Source organism: Camelina sativa, chromosome 14 (genome assembly GCF_030686135.1).
Source record: "Camelina sativa cultivar CO46 ecotype springtype chromosome 14, ASM3068613v1".
Lineage (NCBI taxonomy): Eukaryota > Viridiplantae > Streptophyta > Magnoliopsida > Brassicales > Brassicaceae > Camelina > Camelina sativa.
In genome coordinates, this window is record NC_141893.1 from 3,302,175 (window position 1) to 3,324,900 (window position 22,726).

The window sequence follows — 22,726 nt, forward strand, 5'->3', positions numbered from 1 at the left end:
AATATATTTTTGATGTTTCCATGAAATTCAAGTGAGTAGTGAAGAAGACTATAAAATGTCTTATGTGATGTAAGATGAAAAAATGAAAATTCCAAAAGAAATAAACCCAATCAATAACAGTATACCTTGTCACTATCAGCATATGTCCAGTCTCCAGCCCAATAAGCACGAAGTTTCTTGTCTAAAATACATTAGCAATTGAACTAATCAAATTAACCCATGATGTAATTATAAACACAGAATGTTTTAACATTAAAAGACATTTATACCCCTATGTCCAATGGCGAGTGTGCGACTCACTTACAGAACAGAACACGTGTGTTGCGCGTGACCGTCATCCTCATCTTCCATTCATTATCCACCACCGATGGCCTCCGACGTCTCATCTCCGTCGCCGGCTTCTTCGATGGCTTCCAGTCGCGTAGACGTCTTCTGGCACGACGGAATGCTCCGACACGACGCCGTATTAGGCGTCTTCGACTCCGGACACGACCCTGGGTTCATCGACGTATTGGAGAAGCACCCGGAGAACGCCGATCGCGTCAGGAACATGCTTTCGATTCTCCGACGCGGTCCCATCGCTCCTCATGCCAATTGGTTTACTGGACGTCCAGCAATCATATCTGAGCTTCTGAAGTTTCACACTTCAGGTATGTCAAATCTAAGGTTCGAGATTTAGGGCGTAAAAGAAGGAACTTTTATGGTATATGTCTCTAAAATTTTGCAATTGAACTCAAAACGAATTCGATTTTGACCTGTGATCTTTGCTTTCATTGTGATCGTTGCACAGAGTACATCGAGAAGCTAGTGGAGGCAGATAAATCAGGAGAAAGGTGTGAACTTGCTCCAGGTACTTTCATGAGCCCAGGCTCGTGGGAAGCTGCCCTTCTTGCAGCTGGAACAACTCTATCAGCTATGCAACATATTCTTGATTCCCATGGGAAGATAGCTTACGCTCTGGTACGCCCACCAGGCCACCACGCACAGCCTACTCAAGCCGATGGGTATTGCTTCCTCAACAATGCTGCTCTTGCTGTCAAGCTGGCGTTAGATTCGGGTTCTTGTTCTCGAGTTGCGGCTATTGACATCGATGTGCACTATGGAAATGGCACAGCTGAAGGGTTTTATACATCTGATAAGGTTCTTACGGTGTCACTTCATATGAACCATGGGTCGTGGGGATCGTCTCACCCGCAGAAAGGATCAATTGATGAAATTGGTGTAGACGTGGGATTGGGTTACAATCTGAATGTCCCTTTACCTAATGGCACTGGTGACCGTGGCTATGAATATGCCATGACTGAGCTGGTGGTTCCTGCTGTCAGAAGGTTTGGACCCGATATGGTTGTTCTCGTTGTTGGTCAAGATTCTAGCGCTGTGAGTTCTTTCTTTGCCAAAAGCTTAATTGTAATTTTCCCTCATTAGCATTCAAATCCAATCAGCACTATTATGCTAACCACACTGAGTATAGCCTCTTTGCCGCTAATTTAGCTCTATTGCTTGCAAGTGTGTTTGCCTTTTTTTTTTGTGGTTATTTGAGCTGACCACATGTTTTGCCATAGGTGGGTTATTATCGAGACCTAACTATTTTACAGAGTCTGCAGTTTCAGTACTCCATTAGAAACTTCATTAATCACAGTTTGGTATAGTTGTTTATGGTTCATGTAACTTATCCCGGACTAGAAAAGTCTGTCTAAGCACTGTGCAGGGTTTATTGCCTTGGTTACGGGTAAACAGATAACTTATGTAAGCTGCTCCGGTTTTGCATTGCTTCAGTTTGTTCTTTCTTCTCCATCATTAGAGTTCAGCCAAGGTTTTGATTTCAAACATTTGCAAGTGATGCAGCCTGTCTAGTTTGTGAGGTGCTTGGAATACCATGGACTGACAGATACTCACTTTTTTACTGGCGGATCTGCAGTTTGATCCAAACGGGAGACAAAGCCTGACGATGAATGGATACAGAAGGATTGGGCAGATAATGAGGGGAGTGGCAGAGGAACACAGCCAGGGAAGGTTGCTTATGGTGCAAGAAGGCGGGTATCATGTTACTTATGCAGCGTATTGCCTCCACGCCATGCTAGAAGGCGTGCTAAACATTCCAGAACCGCATCTATCGGATCCGATCGCTTATTATCCTGAAGAAGAAGCTATTGCTGTTGCAGCTGTGGAATCAATAAAAAAATACCACTCCGAATTTGTTCCGTTTCTCAGGGGAACATGAAGATTTGTATGTCTTATGAATGAGATCTATGTGGTTCCTCGTTGTGTCGTGACCTTTTGCAACATAGGTCCAATTGTAGATTGAATCACAAGTTTGGTCCTTTCTGCCACTCCAAATCGCATATATGAAAGAAAAAAAAAGAAAAAAAAAACTTGTTGAGCAAACTTGTTGACGATTAGTTAGGCTTACAGGGATGGAAACAACTTTTTGTGACGGAATAGGTACTTACTTTTGCGAAAGATATATTTTTTTAATGATATATTATATACTCGTAATTCTATAAATGCAAGCTACAAATAAGATATCGGCATATATAGTGCGGAATCTGCGGATCATTTGTGCGGGTCCTTGAGAAAGAATGCATGTCAACCTCGTGGAAATATGTCAGGATAAGATTGATATTCTCGACTTCCAGATTATGTTTCCCCGTCGATCTCTCTTGTGATTTCTTAGAAAGAAATCTTGTAAGAATTGTATGTTGGGTTGATTCCAAATGCTTTACATTACATGTGCTTATTTTATTTAGCTTTTCTTACATCGGACAAGTTAGAAAACCCCCTTAGAAAAGGCAACTTATGTATCTCGGTGGTTTCATAAGATTTATATGTTAAAGGTTTTAAATAAAACATCTATTATGAACTTTTTTTACAAATACTAGCTGTTTCATTTATTTTGACTCTAATTATATAAATAAGGACAAAATAGAAAATAATATACAAAATTTGCATTTATGTGCACTTGCCGAATAAATAGGATTTTAATGAACTTTTTGAAACTCAATTGCAAGTCACTAAACCAAACCTACGCACATGTTCAAGTTTTAAAGAAAATGACAAATAATTTATCTTTTGAAAAATGTCTAAATGATATCATAAAATTTTCTAGGGGTCAAATGTCCAAGTTACAGTATGTATCGTTTTCAATTGTTCCTGAATGGATGTATAGCAGCTTTCTGTACTGCAAATTGGAGTTAATGAAGTAAATGTTAAATATATATATGGAATATGTTTTATGTTAATAGTTTTGTTTTTGGACTTTTCACGTGTGTTAACTCTGGATATGACGATTTACGGTTTGCTGTTAACCAAGTCCACATATCGTTTTCAGATATGTCGACAGTTTGTCAATAATAATTGAACCCAAACTGTTAAAAATATATTCGCATTTCTTATCTGTTAGACAAAAAACCTCATTCTCATCTTGTTCTTGTACTATTTTATTTCTAGAGTGAAGTTTGGAAAAATAGCACGATGTATGTAATAAACAAAAATACTACACACCGTATTCATAAAATAGAAAAGGCGTTTTTGGTTAAAGCATAAAGAAATATGACTTTTTAAAAATAAGAGTTCTGTCACTCAGTTACAATTTACATATATACTTACAATGTAAAATAACTGAAACATTGAAATTATTGAGCTAATTACCCTATAAAAGTTTGAAACTATATAACCTATTTAGTTGATATATAAGATAAAGGAATTCAATCAACGATGTAAACTTGGAAAGAAAATTACAAAGGATAATATATCTTCATCACTTTGTGATGATGGAGTAATTTAACTCTCTAATTATCTTTTTTTTTTTTTAAATGTAAGTATCGAAAAATAAAAAAGAGGAACATTGTAGTATAGTCCCCACTTGTCTAGCTTCGTCTCCAAATAAACCACATTAGTCTTTTCAGATTTTTTGTACACTTCCTTCACCCCCTCACCTCTCTCTCTCTCTCTCTCCTCCTTCCTCTTTCTTCTTTGCTTGCCCTTTTCTTTAATTTTTATTCTTCCAAAATCAAAATAGTTCCTCCTCTGATCTCATTGGGATAACTTTAAGTTTCCATATATAAAAACCGAACAAGAAGAGAGAGATATCATTGAAGAGAATCCACACACACACAAAAAAATGTCTGTGGATTTATCATCTGAGCGTGTTTGCTATGTCCACTGCAGCTTCTGCACCACGATTTTAGCGGTAATTATCTCCCTCTACTCGTTACTTCTTTCTATGTGTCAATGAAATTCTTAAAAGAACGTATTATATATAATTTGCTATTTACTCTGATCAGCTAGATCCCCTTTTTCTAACTTCTATCAAACTGTTTTATACGATAATTATCTATTTATCAAAGTTGATGGTTATATATCTATATGTATATTGTATGGTCAATTTTGCATCTGGGTCATGATGGATCAACGTAATTTGTTTTTTCTTGTGATTATTGATGAAGATATATATGGGAAGTTTCTTAATTTCAGAAACCCTAAATTTTTATTCTTATTTTTTTTTACAAAAAAAAAAAAACAACGCGTGATGAGATACCCAAAGAAGCAAAGGAAGTTCGGTAGTTGAAACATAAATTTTAGTGCTCAGACAAAGTAAACTCAAAGTTAACAGTTTCTGATCAGATTTAGGGCTCTATGAGTAGGTTTTAAGTCTACTAACCAACAAAAACCTCTTCTTTCCCTATTTTCACAATTTAAAGGGTTTGTTTTTGTTTTTTCGTTTTTAATTAGGGATATAATTTCTTTTGTATTTTGGTAAATCCTTCCCTTATTTACTCTTGTATTCATATTTTCTTTGGTGTTAGTTAGTTCATTAAGTTTCAATCGTCATAAATATTTCCTGTAAAAGGGATTGGTAGATAGCTTCCATGTGTGATGCAGTCTCAAAAACTTTCACTAAGTTTTCTACTTTTATAGTCTGACTTCATTTTATCTTTTCATATATATGACTGTAGTATGTGACACATGTATACACATATCATATCAATCATAGATCTTTCATCTCCAAGCGTGGTCCATGGAAAAGTGTTTATCACATCAGCAGCTGATAATTTAAAATCAATTTTTTTGGTTCTCTAAAATTCCTTTTTTTTCCTACAGTATATAAGGTGAAACTAATTTATTAAATGGATATAATTTTAATATTTGATTCAAATCTCACTAGTTTTTTTTCAGCTTCATAGGCTGGCTACATATATAGTATTTTATGGTTTTCTATGACTATTTAGCAATATCCACAACTCTTCCGCACATACATGATGTGTGTGTGTACATCTATATGTATAACATACAAATCACTGATCTATGATGCATGAGTCAACTTCACTATTTAGACGGGGAAAAAAACCCAGTAAACTGTAAACTCTTATCCAGATTATTCTTAAAAGTTATACTACATATAAATAAATAATGGAGATGTAGCATTAGTCTGATTAGAGACAAAAACGGCCACGTTTAGTAACAACGTTGAAGGTCGTCTTGCACAAATTAGGGTGTGTATTGTAGTGGAAAGTACAAAAGATTTGTTCTACCCAGTTCTAGCAACAATTTCTTGATCTATACAAAAGCTGCAAACTGTTAAATCATGGCCGATCTTGACCACTTAGGATTGGATCCTTTCTCTCTCTCTCGCTCACGCACACACACAAGCATACATACACAAAAATATAAGATGATTATAATAAAGATGGTACCATCACTTATATATATATTAAGGACTTTATGGGCTGTGGTTAAGGTCACGTCGTTTTCTAACATGACTGTCTTCTCCTTACAAGCTTCATCAACCATTCTTCATCTTTACTATCTTTTATCATGTTGCCTTGAGGGTTGTGTGTCAGACATAGAATTCATCAGAACCCACCATATAGAAAAATACACCCTTAATTTTATATATGGTAAATAATTTGATCATTTGTTTGGTTCGAATATTAGCTGTGATACTTCTATAAATTTAATTTTATATTTTATGTAATGAAAATCTATTGGAGAAAATTTACAGATGAAATTAGATCTATAATTAACAAAACAAAACAAAAATCACTTTTCTATAGAATGAATGGAGTAGTGGTTAACTAACATACTCTCTCAAGCGCTCTCGTTAAATTAGAGATTGGTATAACCAGCAATCGAATTACAACATATTCTGACTATACATAATATGATGAAATTAAAGAGATGATCTTATACTAATCAAGACATATATTAAAATGATCAGGTAAGTGTACCATACGCAAGCTTGTTCACACTTGTGACGGTGAGATGTGGCCATTGTACCAATTTGCTCTCCCTCAACATTGGAGTTTCGCTTCATCAAACCTCAACTCCTCCCATTAATCAAGATCTTCAGGTATCATATTATTTGCATTAATTAGTCTATCAACGTTTTTTTTTTTACATCAAGAAACCTGGCTTATCTAGTCTTTGAAATCATGAAGCCGTATAAGCAACACATAACCTCTTCGGTAACAAGGAAAGATTTTGGATCATCTTCTAGGAGCGCCAACAATATATCCACCACATTGTCCGAAAATATCGACAGGGAGGCTCCTAGAATGCCTCCTATTCGTCGTAAGTCTCTCTTAATTCCTTTCTAACATGTACGCAAAGTATTTGACGTTTGTGTATATTCTAGCTAGCTAGCTATATGTATCCGACCGAGCACAAATTTTTTAATTTCAACTAATTAACAAGTAGTTTTTTTTTTTTTAATGGCAGCGCCGGAGAAAAGACAACGCGTTCCTTCGGCATACAATAGATTCATCAAGTAATTGTTAATTGCAACATTGTTAGTTATTTTTTAATAAATTATTCTTAACTTCTTCACCAGTTTTAATGAACTTTATTGTTAATCAGAGAGGAAATCCAAAGGATCAAGGCTTGCAATCCAGAGATTAGCCACCGTGAGGCGTTTAGCACTGCTGCTAAAAATGTAAGCCTTCCTTCTTTATCAACGTTTTCACAGATAGATATATAGCTCAAAACAAAAATCTTAATAGTAGCTTCACCGACGACGTCAGAATTATAGAGACTTATGAAAGATCCAAATAAAATAGTATTTAAAGTACTGACGTATATAAAGTCTTCTTAAACAGTAGTAAAATGTTTTGTTAGAAAAAAAAAACAGTAGTAAAATGTATTTCTTAACATTAAAAATAAAATAAAAATCAATATATCTTTTAATTAAATAACCAATTTTGGAGTACGAAAAACTAGAAACTAATATACAAAAACATGATATATTGGATGAATTCTTAAAGTTATTGTATATTTCAGATAATTAGTACTGTTTATGAAATGAATTCTTATAGTTATTGTATTTTTAAATAATTAGTACCATATATTTCATAAACAATAGCTGGGAAAATTCTAGGGTTTAGTCTCTTTCTCTTTTGTGATTAAACTTTCGAAATATAAGTGCATATACCAATAAGGTAGTGGCTGCCACTATGCATAATTGGTGGAATGTTTATATATCACAGTATATATTTTCTGAAATTAATTTTTGGGTCTTGTTTAATTTATTGTGTGTAGTGGGCACATTTTCCTCACATTCACTTTGGATTAAAGCTGGATGGCAACAAAAAAGGCAAGCAATTAGACCAGACAGTTGCAAGCCAGAAATCTAATGGCTATTGCTAAAGCCCTTTCTATATATACATATATGCGTGTATATATATATGCGATATATGTGTATGCTTTATGTTTATCTTTGTACGTACGCATTTATGAATGTGTAAGCAGAGGAGCTGATGATGGCAGTGAAGGCGAGGAAGAAGAAGAAGATCATAACCTTACATATATATATTTATACATGTATCTATGTTCCTTTCTTTTCCTTGCGCAGAATTTAGCTATAACTTCGTTGCTTTATTCTCCTAATAAGTGTAAGTCTTTTATGATTTTCACATTTGAACCTAAGTATTTAGAAGAATCTTCTTTACGGAGATTGTAATATAAATTTCCACTTTACTCATTCTGAAAAGGTGTAGCTTTTTTGTGTGGTCACAATTTTATACATAATATAATATTAAGTAGTTCATGGGAGTTGTAAATAATACAACATGAGCGGTTAAAAAGGTGTGTGGAATTAGATTTAATGATTCTATATAAACTTCAGTTAATATATAAATTTTGAAACAAATAAAGAGTTTGGATGTTTGGAATCTAGATGTTTTTGTGTATATGTTGAGATCTATATATATATATATATATGTACAATTAAGCACATGTACAGTATATACATAGTAAAAGATAAATTCCATCTTGGGATATGATATATGGTAACTTTTATGGTGCTGAGATAAGTCTGAAACTCACTCATTCCAAAGAAACATTCTTTGCAAAAAGCAAAGGCGTTCACTTGGTTGTTTTTAATAGTTCTTTAAAAATAAAAAAATCAATGCTCGTGTCTCCTCTTGTCAGCCACAAAAACTCACAATCCGGTTGAGTATCATCATGATTAATACTATGTCACACTTCTATTCTAGTGATCGGCTCACTGTTTCAGGAAATCATAAGCAGCGTGAAAAACTCTGGTTTTTTTAACCGTTGCAGCGGATGAGGCGGACTAGTGTTCAGGTCGATACCGTTTTTTATGGAAAAAAGAATTTGGCACATCACGATTTAATAATAATTATCTATTTAAGATAATTTAACAACTAGTTCGCTAGTGTATTTATTTGCAGTGATCGTTTTCAAGATTCGAAGCCATAGAATCGATCGACCTTGTCGTGTTGTTTTAATAACATGGAAGATTTGACTTTGTCAACGCATACTCGTTTTGTGAAACTTTTGTAGTATGTGGTCAACATAATTTTTGCTTGAAAAAAATAAAATAAAAATAAAATATGGACTCTTTTTATCAGTGGCTACTGAATAATATAACAAAAACGTTTGTCTCTTTTAGTTTAATGTAATGCAGTCCTTATACCATATATAAAAGTAATGCTATATAGATATTTTTGTATAGCTAGCTGTGGTCAACTTTTGCTAAAAGAATGCCACTTTGAAAAAAATGACTCAAGCATAGACCAAATTGCAATCACTACTATCTTAGCTATAGTTTCCACGTCAACATCAATTATCTATTCAGTATACGTTCTAATTATAACTTACATTTTCTATTGTCTAAAATGGACACTAACTCTATGTAGCTTGTGGCTATGTTTAATGATAATCATCTCTCGTATAGATACATCCACCACTCGATAATTTTGGTTAGGAGATGTGGGGACCTGTCCAATGTGTGCAACAGTATTAGAGACACTTACGTACACCTTCCATCGTCCATGCACACACATTTTAATTAGAATAAGAAAAATATATACGAAAAAGCTTTGCATATACAATTGAATTAAGATATGTATAAATATATGAGGGAGAGAGGAGATGACAATTTTTAATGAAGGGTCCAAAAGAAAAACAGAATCTGAAACGTCAAATCATGTTGGTTGGGGTCTTTGTTATGTGTTTGGCTGTTTGTGCCTCTGACGGGTCTTGTCCACAACACTTTAAATGTTTCCTTTTCTTTTTTTTCACTGCCTTTTTTCTTCCTTCATTATAATTATGTTCTTTTGTTCCAATCTTCATTATCACGGTTTTCTTTTTCTTTGTTTGACGTTTGTTTACGGTAAATTTGTTGTTCGGGAACAATTTAGTCTAATAACACAAAAGTACACAAGAATGCATTCTATGTGTCCATAACAATTTTGCTACATAATTTGCCAAATTAAGTCCATATAACAAATTAGAAACGTGGATAGGTACAGCTTTGTCCTTGGTCATTTTATGTGTTAATTAGCTTACATTATTGCAGGTGACGCATAAATGACATAAAACAAATTTGACATAAACCATGTCAAATTCGTTTGGATGAATTTTATAATAATTCTAATAACAATAAATTTTGGTCATGTTCTCTTTAGTGAATACGATTATACTATATTTGTATTGCTCTAGGCCTAATTTTTATTTTCTTAGTTTAATATAACCCTGACATTTTTTTTAATAAGCACACTTTAAACCTTACCTATTACATAATTAATCCTAACAATTTTATGAAATTCTATGCTTAATTCTATCATTTGTCGTATTGTACCCTTACAAACATTTATAAGATTTTATACTAAATTTTTTAAAATTTTTATTATTTTTAGCAATAGTATCTCATAACAGGCATTAATATTCAGACCAGTGAAATCGGTTATGAGCATTATTGTACCCGGGGGATGATTATTTTTTTTTACCCAGTGTAACATATCCAACGAAATGCTCATGAGACCCGAGAGTTGAGAAGCCCTAATTTGTAATGATAGAAGAAACTGAAAGAGATAAGACCATGTAAATTAAACCCTAAGTTGTAATAGGTATAGAAAGAGGGAGAGAGAGATATATAAGAAGATTTTTAACGCATGCAGATGAATGGAAATTATCATAAAACCATTCACTAATTAATTTTGATTGGTAGCCTATATAGAAGAATACAGAGACCAAAAAGAAGGAAGAAGATCTCACCGCAAGGGATGTCTCTAATAAGAAGTATCCCAGTGGAAGAGAGCGCTCGCAGGACTTCAACAGGAGTGTCTTCCAGGTCGACGATGGAAGTGATGGTGAGAGGACCAGAGAGTATCCTAAACTCATCAGCACCGTGTCTATCCTCGGACCGACCCGACAAGCATCATAACCATCGGGAATCGGACACCTGTTGATGTCCCTCACCACAGCGCCGTTTCAGATTTCAAGTACTCAGGAGCCGGATATGATCCTTTCTTCTTTATCATCCTTATTTCCATCTTAAACAAACCAACACAATATTAAACTTCAATTCCATAAATAATAAATTCGAAATTCCCTAAGGAAAATCTTCTGCGTACGATCACACATCAGATAAGCAATCGGAGCGATTGAAATCACCGACCTTGTTTATTTATTTATCATCAGCTGACGGGCAGATCGAGGAGAGATCTCGATCCCTAGGCTAGGTAGCCTAATTGCAGTCGAATCGGATTTTAGGACTATATTTAAACTCCAAACTTTGATAACGATATTTGTTTGTTACACTAAAGTCATATACAGTAATATGTCATTAATTAAATGCAACGTGGAATATTAAAGATGAAAAACTATTTTTCAATAATTTCGTTTATTATTAAATTGCGAAGATAGAACATAATTAGACAAGGGGTCAGCCCAGCCCACTAAGAGACTATACGCTCTTTAAGCCCAACAAAATGAGAACCGAATTTATACAGCCTTTACTGCACCTAACTAATCCAGCCATTAAACGAAGGGAGATGGACAGTTTTGAACTTGAAGGAAGCCGATCAAGTACCATTTTGTATTTAATGTTGTTTTGATTGAATGCATCAAAGACAGAGTTGTTTGATAAAGACATATTAATTGATTGCAATCCCTTGCCGCCAACTAGAAATTTACAACTTCACTAAGTTTGATTTTTAGAAAAAAAAAGAAAAGACAGAAGAAACTAAGGCAAGTCATATACAGCAATGAAAGACATCAATACACTTCCCATCCAAAGCTTCCCATCTTTCTCCTCCACTTCACTTACTGCCTTCACCACTTTCCCTTGACTATCTTCCAACACCTTCAACACTTTCCCTTCTTCACTGTACTTCACAACCACACCATGAGGCCAACCACCTACCTGCAGCAAGTACTGGAACTTCACTGATATCGGCAGCTTCAGAAAGAACTTCCTCACCCTCGGGTAATGAGCCATCACATGTGTGAATATGTTGCGGTGGCCGTGCACAGCCACCCAGAAATCCCCGTCTTTGTTTGTCCGGATGTTGTCTGGGAACCCATGTAATAGAGCTACCACCTCTGAGGTTCCAGCTTTTTCCCCTTTTAACCAGTATTTCCGTAATCTGAAATGACAGACAACAAAAAATAAGCATCCGAGTTTGTGTTCCACCAGGATCATTGAATTGAACTGATAAATGGAAACAACTTGAGAATCCAGAAGTTATGCCAAGTATATGTAACAGACAAATGATGAGGAAATCACAGAGGAATTAAGATGAAGGACTCACCTTCCAATTGATCCTTCACAACAGATGAAAAAGGAGCCGTCTTTGCCAAGGGATAGACCATTAGGAAACTGGAGATTTCTCACGAGAGTGGTAGTCTCCTTTGTTTTTGGATTGTATTTCAACACCCTCCCGGTGTCTTCCCCCGAGACAATCAAAAGCATGAATTTCCTAGAAACAGCAATCATTATACTCACCACACTAAGAGCACAATTGGTCAAACACACAAAGTGGTAACTGGTAACTAGGCATCAAAGCTCATTCCAACTTCTTGTAGATTCTCAAAAAGATAACAAAAATCTTTTACTTGTGGATTATACACTTTCCCATTGACTAAGGAATACACAGTTGAACGATAGTGAAGAAGCAAAACAAGATAAGCAAACTCTAAGCAACCCATCAATCAGGAGAGTAAAAGATCAAATCTTTAAAACAAACGTACCTCCGTTGGAAAACAGAGCTGCTATCAGTAAAGTAAACATTGCCTTCCTCGTCAATGTCAAGATCATTGGTAAATCTCAAAGGCACACCATCAGCCTCGGTTGTAAGAGAAGTTGCAAAACCTCCTTCAGGACCAACCTTCATTATCCCCAAATACGCATCTGCAATGTACAAATCCCCAGTTTTCTTATCGAATCGAAGCCCTAAAGGTCTACCACAGATATGTTCATCCTTCAAGTAATCCAAAAGTGACGGCTTTGGATCACATAGTTCTTTTGACCTAATAAAACATACATAAAACATTCAAAAGTAGAGAACTTTACTCGATTGCAAATCGAACTTCAAGAACACTCACCGATTGATCGAAGTAAAGGCGAAATCGGTCCAACGAGAGCCATTCCAAAAGAGAATCCGACCGTCGGCGACACCGGTGTAAGGACCACGACCTAGCGGATCGAAAGCGATACTCTCGGGACCTTGAACCTCGTTGAGAAACCTGATCTGCGAATTCTGCAACAGATTGAGACGGTCTCTCTCCTTAGGAAGCGAGGATAAAGGAGGCATGTCAATCTTGTAAGTTTCAAAGTCGGGGAACTTGGAAATAGAGCTGTGATTGAAAGGATCGATAGCGCAGTAGATCGCCAAGCCGAGAAAGATCTTGGCTACTCTTGTCATAGCCATGTTCATTTTTTTTTTTTTTTTGGCTCAACTGATGATTGGAAGAAGAAGGAAGAAGAAGAAGTAGTTAAAGTAGTAGGCAGTGCTGCTTTTGTGGTTGAATATTTTCATAAAGTTTTGTTTTTTTCTCAATAGGCAAATCTAAATCTGATGGATGACAAACCGGAACGACCCAAGTGTGTACGTGGTGAGATATGATTAGTGGGTTTAGTGAACCAATGGTCTGAGGCACCGTAGAGGAGTGAAGCTCGCCGTCAATCAGAAAAAAGTAAAAAAAAAAAAAAAAAAAGTGATCTTTTTTTTAGGAAAACTGAAAATTGAATTGGGACGAGAGAGAGAGCATCATCGATCTGGAGAAGAAGATGGGAGATTCGGAGTCATTCGTTGGGAAAAATTGGAAAGGATTCAAGGGTTTCTGGAGTGATAGGCTCTCTTTCTTCGATAACTACACGAGGTTCACCAAACGCGACGAGCCTCTTCCTTCTTGGTCTTCCTCCGACGTCGAGGAGTTCATTGCCTCCGATCCTGTTCATGGCCCTACCGTAATTTCTTCTCTCTCTCTCTCTCTCCGATCTCTGATAGGCTCTCTTTCTTCGATAATTGTTTTGTGATATTAACAATTTTCGTGAATCGATGATGATTAGCGTATGATTTTTGGATTTAGATCTAGCAACCATAGATAGAGCTCAAGGAGTCCAGTGAGTGAATCATCGTGGCTTGACATTGACACTTAGCTTAAATTATGAGAAAACGAAACTGGACTTTTGATTCCGCACTTGTGTCTTCATGTGTCAAGTTTTTTTGTTCAGCTTGTCGATTGTATTAGGTAGGAGGAATAGGTTATCATTCATTCCAATCAATTTTAAGTTAGAAGAAACTAATAAGGGTGTGGAGGTAGAGAAGATTCAGAAGAAGCAGGAGTTAAATAGACTTAGAGCGAGCAGAAAATGTGATAAGCATTGGGGAATCTAGTTGTATTAAGGGTTCCCAGAGTGTGGTATTTCTCTGATTGATCCCTTCTTTGACGTTTTGGTGCCTTCAGAAATATAAACTCTAATAACATCATTTACCCTTTTCTTGGGACACTATAAATTCATTGTATGACTTCTTTCTCACTTTCAGCCCATATGTATGTGTTTGGTTTTCTTACTCAAAATATAGAAGTTTTGGTCCTCTACAAGTTTGGCTTACATTTGTGTTCATGCCTTTCCAGCTGAAAACTGCTAGGGAAGCTGTGACCTTTGGTGTTACCGGAGCTGCTCTTGGAGCTGTTTCTACTGCTGCTATTGCCTGGAAATACTCCAGGACTCCACATGGTAACGCATTTTCTCTCTGTCGATACCTATTTGATCTTGATAAACCTCACTTGTTTTTTTAGACGTACCACAAAACTCGCTATTCAGGGATAAAATGAAATCATACAGGAGTTAACTATACATTGAATAAGCTTGGAATGTGTTATGCTAAGTTATGCAGTTCTCATGGGGCTTACATGTCGCCAAATACTTTGTCGAATTTTATTTTGATTTCTCTTGCTATGTTTGACACCTCTGACTGCTGCTGGTGTGACAGGTGCTGCATTGGCGTTCTTAGGAGGAGGTGTTTTTGGTTGGACCTTTGGGCAAGAAATCGCAAACCACACGATGCAACTCTATAAGTTGGATACAATGGCAGCCCAAGTTAAGTTCATGGAATGGTGGGAACGTAAGAGTCAAGGAAGGTCCTGAATCCTAAACGAAGACTTGCAATAATCATAAAATGGTGACCGTTGTCCATTTCCAGACTTTTTCTTTTGAACCTTCCTGTTCTCGCTTTTGGAGCATGTTTTCCTTGTCTCAATAATCCAACATGCCTCATCGAATGTTTTGAAGATTTTAAGGAAATGAATTGAAAGAAACCAAATGGTTTCTGAAAAAAAGAAGTTAAAGAACGTTTGACTTTACTTACTATATGACGCAGATAAAGCTTTCTGTTGGTTTCCCCATTAAGAGTTTATTTACTGAAACTCGCAAGTTCTCTCCATCTACATGACTTAACAAATTAGCTTTAGGAATCCAATATATCCAGAAATTAAACCAAGAGTGTCACACCTACCTTGGAAAGTGCCTGACTGATAACAGTTTTCCCACAGCCAAAAGCACCATGAATGGCACAGGTTCCACCAAAAACAGAAGAGAAAAGGGCATCAAGGACAAGCTGACAATAGGAAAAGAAGGCAATCAACTATCCAGTAATTAAGTGGAACAAAACCAGAGTGAGCACTTCAATAGAGAGACATGCAGTCAAACAAACACATTACCAGAACTGATTGGGCTGGAACTAGTCCCTAAAGACAATCATATTCTGGCAATAGTTCTTCAAAGGCTTCCTGTGAGATATGAAACAAAAAATCGTGAGAAGCCAGCTTGGATAATTTCCCAAAATTCCAGGTCCAAGAGAAGAAACAAACAAACCTTGGATCGTGGTAGAATCTCCTTCAAAATAAGGGCCATTGCTTGGCTGCAGTATTGGCTGGCCCGAAACCTGAGGAGCTTATTGACTAAGATTTTGAGACAGGGAGAGCTAGAAAAAACCTGTGGATGGTGACATAAAGCCTCATGAGCTCTTTCATCTGAGGACTACCATATCCCGAGAACCGCCCTGGTGAGGGTTAGCCGTCCAGCAAAACTAAGAAAGCGACCCTTCCAACCAGCCAAACGTGAGTTTACTTTCTCAAGAACATCCCTAAAGGTCTCCTTGTTAATCCTTTTATGTAACACTAGCATACCAAGATATTTACCCAAATCTTTAGTTGACTTTATTCCACTTTCCACACCAATACATTCCTCTAGATCCGACTCACATTCTGAGAGAAAAAGATTTTAGACTTCTCCAAACTCACCTTTTGTCCTGAAGCAAGGCAAAACCTCTCCAAAACCCTTCTAATAACCCGGATTTGTGCCACAATCAGATGATGGTGACGATAATTCACAAATCTCTTCTATTTGATGTACTAAACAGGTCCTAAGACTAAGGATAAAGAGTCTTGGAAGGTAACATGAATCTGTGAAAGAGTCTGACGAAATTAGTGACTAGAAATTGTTGCTCGGTGGTTTGGATCTCGCAAAACAGTAAGAATATATTGAGTTTCAGCATATATCTTAGGTACTGTAAAGTGAAGATTTAGGAGTCTAAACAAAGCTGAAACTAAGTTTAGAATCGTTTACCTGTGCTACACATCGGTGAAGAATTCAGCGTGAGAAATTGCAAGGAGTGAAACAAAAAGTGGGTTAGCCTTTGTTTCAAAGCAATTAACGGAATTAATTTCTAAGCAAGGAGAATAAATTGTTTAGAGGACCTAGGTTCTAAGGAGAAGGTGGAGTTTAATTTTGTCATTCTCAATTTCGGAGATCGGAGTCGCAAATTGATACCGTGAGGAACGACGTCGGAGATGACACTGGAAGGATTCGGAGACATCGGAACTAGACATAGAAATCGGAGAAGGGTTTGGGATAGACACATACGGAGAGTGACGCCGAAAACGGTTTGAAACATAATCGAAGATGTTAAAAATCGGCTCATGAAACTATGGAAGAGAAGAGTGTCGAGCGTGTCCAGCCGAGAAGACAAAGTTGTGTTTGGTCAAAGGTGGAGATTGAAAGAGTTGACCAGTCCACAACTTGTTTCTTCTTGGGCCAAAGTGAAATGGACATCACATTACAAGAAGAATAAAGAGAAGAGGAGTTGGGCTTTCGGTAATAGAAGTCCACACGTACAAAGTCGGTTAAGACGTAGAAGGGAAACATAGCCTTTATATACAAGCTAGGATTTGTCTTCTTATGTATCGTTTTTTACCTTCTCTTAAGCCGTTTCTTGTAATCTCTTTGAGAGCTTTGTGTAACCTTGATTTCTATAGTGGAAGTTTGAGGGCAAGAGATCCCTCACGAGACGTACCCGTAAACAGTCAGGGAACTCGTTAAATTCTTGGTGTCTTTTACTTTATTGTTACTCATCTCCTAAGTAGAAACACATAAGAACACTTAGATTAAAGGTTGAATTTACCGCTGTGTTACTTGACAAGTGGTATCAGAGCAACAGGTTGTGTTGGAGGACTTACTTGATTCAAGATGACGAATTCAAAGCTTGAGGTTGCGAGATTTGACGGATCAGGAGACTTCTCTCTGTGGAAGACAAGGATGTTTGCAAATCTGAGAATACTTGGGTTGAAGGATGTATTGGTTGAGTAAGCCCCACCATTAACAGAAGTAGAAGAAGCTGATCCTGCTAACAAGAAAAAGAGAATCGCAGATGAAACAGAAAGGAAAGAACGATGTGAAAAAGCAATGTACATTATCTTCTTAAATGTTGGAGATAAGGTGCTGAGAATGATTGAAAAGTGCACTACTGCTGCAGAGAAATGGACGATGCTAGAGCGCCTGTTTATGGTAAAAACCTTACCAAACAGAGTATATCTTCAGCTAAAGGTATACACGTTCAAGATGCAAGAGAGAAAGACAATCGATGATAATATCGATGAGTTCTTGAAGATGATTGCAGACCTAAGAAATCTGAATATTGAAGTTCCAGACGAGGTACAAGATGTTCTTCTTTTGAGTTCACTTCCAGCGAAGTATGAACTCTTAAGAGAAACTCTCAAGTATAGTCGAGAAGGCATAACGTTTGAAGAAGTAGCTAGTGCGGCGAGATCTAAAGAGCTAGATCTTAAGGAAACGTCCAGTTCAAAGTCTCCTGCAGAAGGTTTGTTTGTCAGTTCCAGAGGTAGACAAAATCAAAGAAACAATAATCAAGGTAGAAGACGATCTAAAAGCAAGGCTAGATCACAATCAAGACAAAGGCATAACAATACCAAAGGTTGCTGGATTTGTGGAAAAGATGGTCACTGGAAAAGAGATTGTCCTGAGAGGAAGAACAATAATCACCTGAAGAACCCAGTGGAATCTGCAAACATTGCATCAAGTAGTGTTGAACCTCTTATTCTCACAGCAAGTATACAAGAACCTAAAGATGAATGGGTCATGGATTCAGGATGCACATTCCACATCACTCCTAACAAAGATCTGTTGTTTGATCTTATAGAATTTGAAGGAGAAAAAGTGTTAATGGCTAATAACACACACACTGATGTTAAAGGAATGGGGAAGATAAGGATTCTGAAGATAAGTGATCTTAAGTGAAGTTAAATATATGCCATATGTTGGCAGAAATCTAATATCATATGAACTTCTTGAGAAGTCAGGCTGCAGATATGAGGGTAAGGATTTCAGAATTCAGTTTTGTAGAGGGGATCAAAAGGTGATTTCAGGAAAGTACGTCGATGGGCTATACTACCTTGAAGGAACTGTCACGAAGAATGAAGTTTTAGTAGCTAAACTGGACATTGACATGACAGCAAGGTGGCATTCAAGGCTGGGACATATGAGTCTAAAGAGTATGCAGTTGTTAGTAAAGAATGACTATTTGCCTGACAAGGAAGTGAAGACCTTGGGCTTTTGTGAGAATTGTGCTAGGAAAGTCACACAAGCAGAGCTTTGCAAAGGGAAAACATACTTCGAAAGGGTCTTTAGACTACATACATTCAGATTTATGGGGTTCTCCTTCAACTCCCATGAGCCTTGCAGAATGTTAGTACTTTGTTACTTTTATAGATGATTATTCAAGAAAGGTTTGAATCTATTTTTTAAGAACAAAGAATGAAGTATTCTCTAGATTCAAGGAATGGAAGATTGCAGTTGAGAATCAGATGGTGAAGAAAATCAAGTGTTTAAGAACTGATAATGGCTTGGAGTTCTGTAACAATCAGATGGATGAGTTATGTAAGGAATCTGGTATCAAGAGACATAGAACATGTACATACACTACTCAACAAAATGGAGTGTCTGAGCGTATAAACAGGTCTATCATGGATAAAGTAAGATGCATGCTTTCTGAAACTGGTCTGGAGCAAAAGTTTTGGGCATAAGCTGCATCTATAGTAGTCTACTTGATTAACAAATCACCAAATTCTTCAATATAATACAAGCTACCTGAAGAAGTCTGGTCAGGAGTGAAACCAGATTTATCACACTTGAGAAGGTTCGGATGCACTGCCTATGTTCACATTACTCAAGGTAAGACAGAACCAAGAGCCATCAAAGGTGTCTTTATGGACTATCCTCAAAATGTGAAAGGTTATAGAGTGTGGATTCCAGAGGAACTAAGGTGTACGACAAGTAGGGATGTGGTGTTTAATGAGGAGGAAGTCTACAAAGATCTTTTAAAATTTGCAGCAAAACCCAAAGAATCATCTAATAGAATGATGCTACCATCCTTGTACATCCTGCAATGTTAATTCATGAAACTAGAGGTCACAAAAACACAAATCAGAGACATGAACTACAAACCTGGCACAGCCGCACGATGAGACAACTCTTTTTGACAGCGCCTCAACGAGAGAGAGAGAGAGAGAGAGAGAGAGTCAAATAAATCAATCAACGCCCACCTGTTTCACAGAACCAAAACTATAATTAAAGCGAAACAAAGAGATTTAGAAGAAGAAGGAACAAGGAGGTACCTCTTATCAATACCGAAAGCTCAGATCAGACTCACTCCTCACTCCTTAGCAACCTATGCAATATTTAAAACCAAACCCTAGAAACACATTAGTATAGATGTGAAGTAACAAGAAACTCGAAGACTCGAAGTTATATACACTCAAACCATCATTCCCTCCAACAAGGTCCGTAACCTCCACGATCTAACACAAGCAAAGAAAAACATTAGCTGATTAGAGGAGACTGTCAAAGAGGCAACATGGAGCAACGACAGATCAAAGACATCCTTCAAGATAATATCTGAGACATAACAGAACAAAAGTTAACTTGTGGTTGTAATGAAGACGGATGGTAATAAAAAGATGTAGCAGTAGCACAGAAGAAACCTTAAAAAGAGATGACAGACCAGAGGTTAGATTTATCATATCAGTCCTCCCGGTGCCTTCACGATCTGCTTCAAAGAGAAATACATTCTCGTTAAAAAGACAAATTGAATACCAAAAAATAGTTAAAAAGGACAAAGTTAGGAAAGAATCTGTGGATCATCGATCTCTCATTTGAATGTGGGCAGACAGCAAGACACCATCTAGGAAACACAAGAAACAGAGGACCAACAATAGCCAAATAGGCAAAAAGGTGTATAGATGTGAGGTAACCTGAAAGTTAAACTCAGAAATCAAACGCACTCCCACAATGTTTTTTCTTTCTCTCCGAACCTCCCACACAGCAATCCTAGTTCCTCGTAATCTGCATCAAAGAGAGACATTAACTGATCTAATAACACTAAAATAAAATAAAAGGGAAAGAGGGGACCTTTCGTCAAAGAGGTAAGAGGAACCGACGAAGACGACAGAGCAAAGGCATCCTTCAAGTTCAAGATAAACTGAGACATAAAACAGAACAAAGGTGGAGTTATGGTTGTTATAATGAAGATTTATCAAATCAGAGTGTACCTTTGGGAAGACCTTCAAGGCAAACGACCAGTTCCAACCAGCATAACCACGAACACTGATGTCAGCCTCCCACCTGGTGCCTCATGATCTGCATCAAAGAGAAACAGAGATGTTCACTTATATAGAAAAGTTACAAAAAAAAAAAAAAAAAAAACGGTTAAGAGGAAAAAGACTACCTGAAGATATCGCAGAGGAGACAAAACTATCCATCAAAACCATCACCAACCGATTAAAGCATCTTCCTTCCTCCAAAATCTGAAATTAACAGAGCCAAGATTCAGAGTTAAAACTCGCATGAACATAATAGATAAAGCATTGAATGATTCAATTTACAAACCAAACCCTAGGAGAATATCATGAATTAGAGTGACAACGATCAGTCAAAGGCTCAAAGCCATCACCGATCAAAGCCTCCATAAACCTAAACCAACAAAACAAAACAAAAACGAAAAGTTAATAACATGTAATTAGAAAAAAACCACCGAACCAAAGAGACAATACAGAATCAAATAGAGATGGGTTTAGATCAAGGAACCTGCGAAAGCGCCATGATCATATCATAACTGGCTTCCAAAACACCTGCAAAAAAACCGTAAGGAACATGAACAAAAAAAAAGAAGTAAATTAAATACGTGTGTGAAGAGGAAGAAGAACAAAAACCCTTTGAAGAAGTAGCACAGAGAAGAAGCGTGTCCATCCAAGGCCATGATCACTCTCAATATCCAAAAATCTGAAACAACATAACAAGTAAATAGCATGAACATATATAAAGCAACATACGCAATTTAGAAACCAAACCCTAGAAAATCCAATGATCGGTTCAGAAAAAAAAAACAGAGACTTGAGTTTTAGAAGAAGAAGAACAAAACCCCTCAAGACGTCGTTAAGCACGGAGAAGAAGCGTTTCCATCCCATCACTGATCCAAAACCTGAAACAAGTACATAACGACAAGTAATTAAATCACATGAACATATATAAAGCAAACAACCGATGCGGAATATTTAAATACCAACCCCTAGAAAAGAAACAAGCACGTGAAATCCAATGATCGCGGTTCAGAAAAAAAAAAAACAGAGACTTGAGTTTTAGAAAGAGTGTCATCACCGTAACGTAACGCTTGGAGAGACTGTACAAGCTATGCTAGAAACTACCAAACCCTAGAAAAAACAAAGGTTGAAATCCCAATGATCGATTAGAAAGAAAAAGAAACAGAGACGAGTTAAGATGAATGTGACCACCACCGTACGCTTGGAGTCGGAGTGACTGTTGTATAGAGAGAGAGAGAGAGAGAGAGGAACTTAAAATAAGGAAAGATGTGATTATGTGAAAAATTAGTGAGAGCCTTCTTTTATAGATGAGGTTTTACATTGTCGGTTAAGCTCTTTCCTTTTTCTTTTCTTTTCCAATTTCCTTTGTTATTATGATTATAATTATTTTTTGATTTTCCGTACTATTTTTCGAATAGGCTTCAAATGTGTTGTCTAATACATAATTTCCTTTTTTGTTTTTGCTAACTGCTGTGCTCGATTCTTTCTTTTTTGTTTTTTCCTTTTTTTTTCTTTCATTCAACTTAAATGTATTCATTGGTCAAATTAAACCAGAAACAAATTTTACGTTTACTGGAAAATCAACACAAACCAAATTAAATCGGGTCTCATCTTGAAACTATATTTTCTAAACCCGACTGCATATATATATATATATATATATATATATATATACACTTACTCATACACTCAAAATTAAAGATAATATTAATCCTACCATCTTACAATGATGAAATCGATGAACAAAGAGACTTGTCAAATAGTTTTCTTATTTCTTAATCGTAACAAATTTTACAAAGTAAAAACTTACATACCAAAGGTTAAGCTAAACCGGAAATCTATTCAAACCAGCTTCTCTAATATTGTTTCGTCATAGGAAACTAAGTGATTATGGCGTTAAATTTTAGTCAACATGTCAATGATTTGTAATTTTGACACTACCTTTGAACTGTAAAGAAGAGAGTATTGTGTTCAGTTTGGGGTTGTTATATGGTCTGCTGCATTTGATTGCTACCAGTTGAGAAGA

The 22,726-nt window shown here is 36.5% G+C and overlaps 5 protein-coding genes and 1 long non-coding RNA gene across 8 annotated transcripts in view; 3 read left to right on the forward strand and 3 right to left on the reverse strand.

Moving 5' to 3' along the window:
- LOC104739425 (photosystem I subunit O) overlaps positions 1-22,726 on the reverse strand; it is a 62,028-nt gene that overhangs the window by 30,713 nt on the left and 8,589 nt on the right. The gene's annotated exons all lie outside the window — the stretch shown is intronic.
- LOC104739433 (histone deacetylase 8) lies at positions 215-2,385 on the forward strand. Of its 3 annotated transcripts, XM_087484242.1 has the most exons (4): positions 215-650; positions 791-1,377; positions 1,777-1,813; positions 1,919-2,385. In XM_087484242.1, the coding sequence occupies exons 1-4, from the start codon at positions 368-370 to the stop codon at positions 1,921-1,923; spliced, it is 912 nt and encodes a 303-aa protein (XP_087340368.1). In that variant the 5' UTR covers positions 215-367; the 3' UTR covers positions 1,924-2,385. The 3 variants fall into 3 exon arrangements, with proteins under 3 accessions (XP_087340368.1, XP_087340369.1, XP_010458083.2); XM_087484243.1 differs by lacking the exon at positions 1,777-1,813 and having other exon boundaries at positions 1,846-2,385; XM_010459781.2 differs by lacking the exon at positions 1,777-1,813.
- On the forward strand, positions 3,719-7,975 carry LOC104739434 (putative axial regulator YABBY 2). The gene is made up of 6 exons (XM_087484247.1): positions 3,719-4,189; positions 6,218-6,349; positions 6,438-6,570; positions 6,718-6,766; positions 6,856-6,931; positions 7,534-7,975. Exons 1-6 carry the CDS (start codon positions 4,121-4,123, stop codon positions 7,639-7,641), a joined length of 567 nt encoding a protein of 188 aa, XP_087340373.1. The 5' UTR covers positions 3,719-4,120; the 3' UTR covers positions 7,642-7,975.
- On the reverse strand, positions 10,319-11,026 carry LOC147927797 (uncharacterized). Its single transcript, XR_015580726.1, has 2 exons — positions 10,919-11,026; positions 10,319-10,793 (listed from the first exon to the last, which is right to left on the reverse strand). It is a non-coding gene; the product is annotated as an uncharacterized LOC147927797 (long non-coding RNA).
- LOC104739436 (protein STRICTOSIDINE SYNTHASE-LIKE 3) lies at positions 11,335-13,310 on the reverse strand. Its single transcript, XM_010459783.3, has 4 exons — positions 12,847-13,310; positions 12,493-12,771; positions 12,054-12,221; positions 11,335-11,888 (listed from the first exon to the last, which is right to left on the reverse strand). The coding sequence occupies exons 1-4, from the start codon at positions 13,176-13,178 to the stop codon at positions 11,486-11,488; spliced, it is 1,182 nt and encodes a 393-aa protein (XP_010458085.1). The 5' UTR covers positions 13,179-13,310; the 3' UTR covers positions 11,335-11,485.
- Positions 13,359-15,096, forward strand: LOC104739437 (succinate dehydrogenase subunit 6, mitochondrial). Its single transcript, XM_010459784.3, has 3 exons — positions 13,359-13,711; positions 14,383-14,485; positions 14,742-15,096. The coding sequence occupies exons 1-3, from the start codon at positions 13,532-13,534 to the stop codon at positions 14,894-14,896; spliced, it is 438 nt and encodes a 145-aa protein (XP_010458086.1). The 5' UTR covers positions 13,359-13,531; the 3' UTR covers positions 14,897-15,096.